General features: G+C 63.2%; 1 protein-coding gene across 1 annotated transcript in view; it reads left to right on the top strand.

The window, feature by feature from the left end:
- Nucleotides 1-1554, top strand: part of JUP (junction plakoglobin) — a 7975-nt gene that overhangs the window by 3055 nt on the left and 3366 nt on the right. The window contains exons 5-7 of the mRNA XM_009327020.1: nt 53-173; nt 601-745; nt 1161-1264. Of these exons, the coding sequence (XP_009325295.1) occupies nt 53-173; nt 601-745; nt 1161-1264 (370 nt within the window). The remainder of the gene's footprint in view (nt 1-52; nt 174-600; nt 746-1160; nt 1265-1554) is intronic.

Here is a 1554-nt window from a genome sequence, read left to right as displayed (position 1 = left end):
CCTGCCCGGGGAGGCAGGGAGGGGGCCGGTTGCCCAACCTTGCTCCTCGCAGACAGAAGCCCGGGAGCACAGGGGTGGGAGCTCTCGCTGTCTCGGCCCGTGTGCCCCCCAGCCACAGCCAGCAGCAGAGCAGTTGTGCTGTCTGCAGCACTGCCGCATCTGACCTCTCGCAGGTGGAGCGTCCCCGAAAGCACAGACTGTCCCAGTCTGGCCGGTAGATCAGCTCAGCTGCATTTCTCCCCCTGCTGCTCTGGGCAATGCCTCTATCTTTGTTCTTTGGCTGCTCCTCTCCTCCTCCGCAACAGTCGTCCCAGACTTGTGTGGAGGTTCGGTCCCTGGACCTGCTCTGATGCTGTCTGGGCAGGGGGCTGCTGCCCGTCCTGCCTGTGGTGCGGGGCGAGGGACCCCGGTGTGCAGGGCCGGAGGGGGTGTCGGTGGCAGTGCACAGCCCCGGCGGGGGTGACCTGAAGCACTCCTGCATGCTGAGGGGTTGGACCTCCTGCCTGACTTGTGTCCTGGCATGAGCTGGGGAAACCAGAGTGGTGGTCCCAGCAGCCCAGAGCTGCCGCATGCCCCGACCCTGGCCCTTCTGTCTTGCAGCTGATTATTTTGGCCAACGGAGGACCCCAGGCCCTGGTGCAGATCATGCGCAGCTACAACTATGAGAAGCTGCTCTGGACCACGAGCCGGGTGCTCAAGGTGCTGTCGGTGTGTCCCAGCAACAAGCCTGCTATCGTTGAGGCTGGTAAGAGGGGCTGGGGGGCTGTGGCAGAGCTGGTGTCAAACAGGAGGAGGATGGTGGTGTCAGGATGATGCAGCTGAGGGTGCCATCTCACAGCTGATGTGCAAGACTGGCAGATGCCTTGCACAGCCAGGTGAAACCACCTGCGTGTGGCCTGGTTTCTTGCTCTGAAAGGCTGCTGAGGTGCTTTCCTGGCACCATGCATGGGCAGGATCTGGCCTGGCTGGCCAGCCGGGAGCTGTCTTCCCACACCGCATTTAGCCTCTGCTAAGCCGTGAGGCTGCATCATGTGTTGGGGGCCTTGGTCGGGTGGTGCCCAGCCCCCACTCACCACGCAGACCCACTGTCTCTCCCTTCTCCTCTCTGCGGGGGCAGCTTTGGGTATTTACAGATGGGCTGGTGTCTCCTTCCCCGGCAGGCGGCATGCAGGCATTGGGCAAGCACCTGACCAGCTCCAGCCCCAGGCTGGTCCAGAACTGTCTCTGGACCCTGCGAAACCTCTCTGATGTGGCTACCAAACAGGTGAGTCTGCGGAACCCTGGGTCGTGCTTCAGCACAGCATTTTGGAGGCTTTTCCGTACCAGCTGCTGGGCTGCCCCTTGCCCTCTGCTTGTGCCAGACTGAATCCAAAGCAATGTCCTTGTGCCATTTCCAATCCCTGTGAGCTGCAGGCTGTGGCAGCATGTGTGCCTGGGAGAGCGAGGGGGTGCCCAGCTGTGCCTGAGCCCCGCTGCAGCAGGGGTTTGCCTGGCGTCGCAGGAGGCTGCTTGCTGCCCAGGGCCCTTCCCATGACAGCCGGCTGCCCGCCCTCC

This window comes from Pygoscelis adeliae, unplaced genomic scaffold (genome assembly GCF_000699105.1).
Source record: "Pygoscelis adeliae isolate BGI_AS28 unplaced genomic scaffold, ASM69910v1 Scaffold917, whole genome shotgun sequence".
Taxonomy (NCBI): Eukaryota; Metazoa; Chordata; class Aves; order Sphenisciformes; family Spheniscidae; genus Pygoscelis; species Pygoscelis adeliae.
The sequence above is the reverse complement of the archived record's forward strand: the minus strand, read 5'-3'. Positions and strand labels throughout refer to the sequence as shown.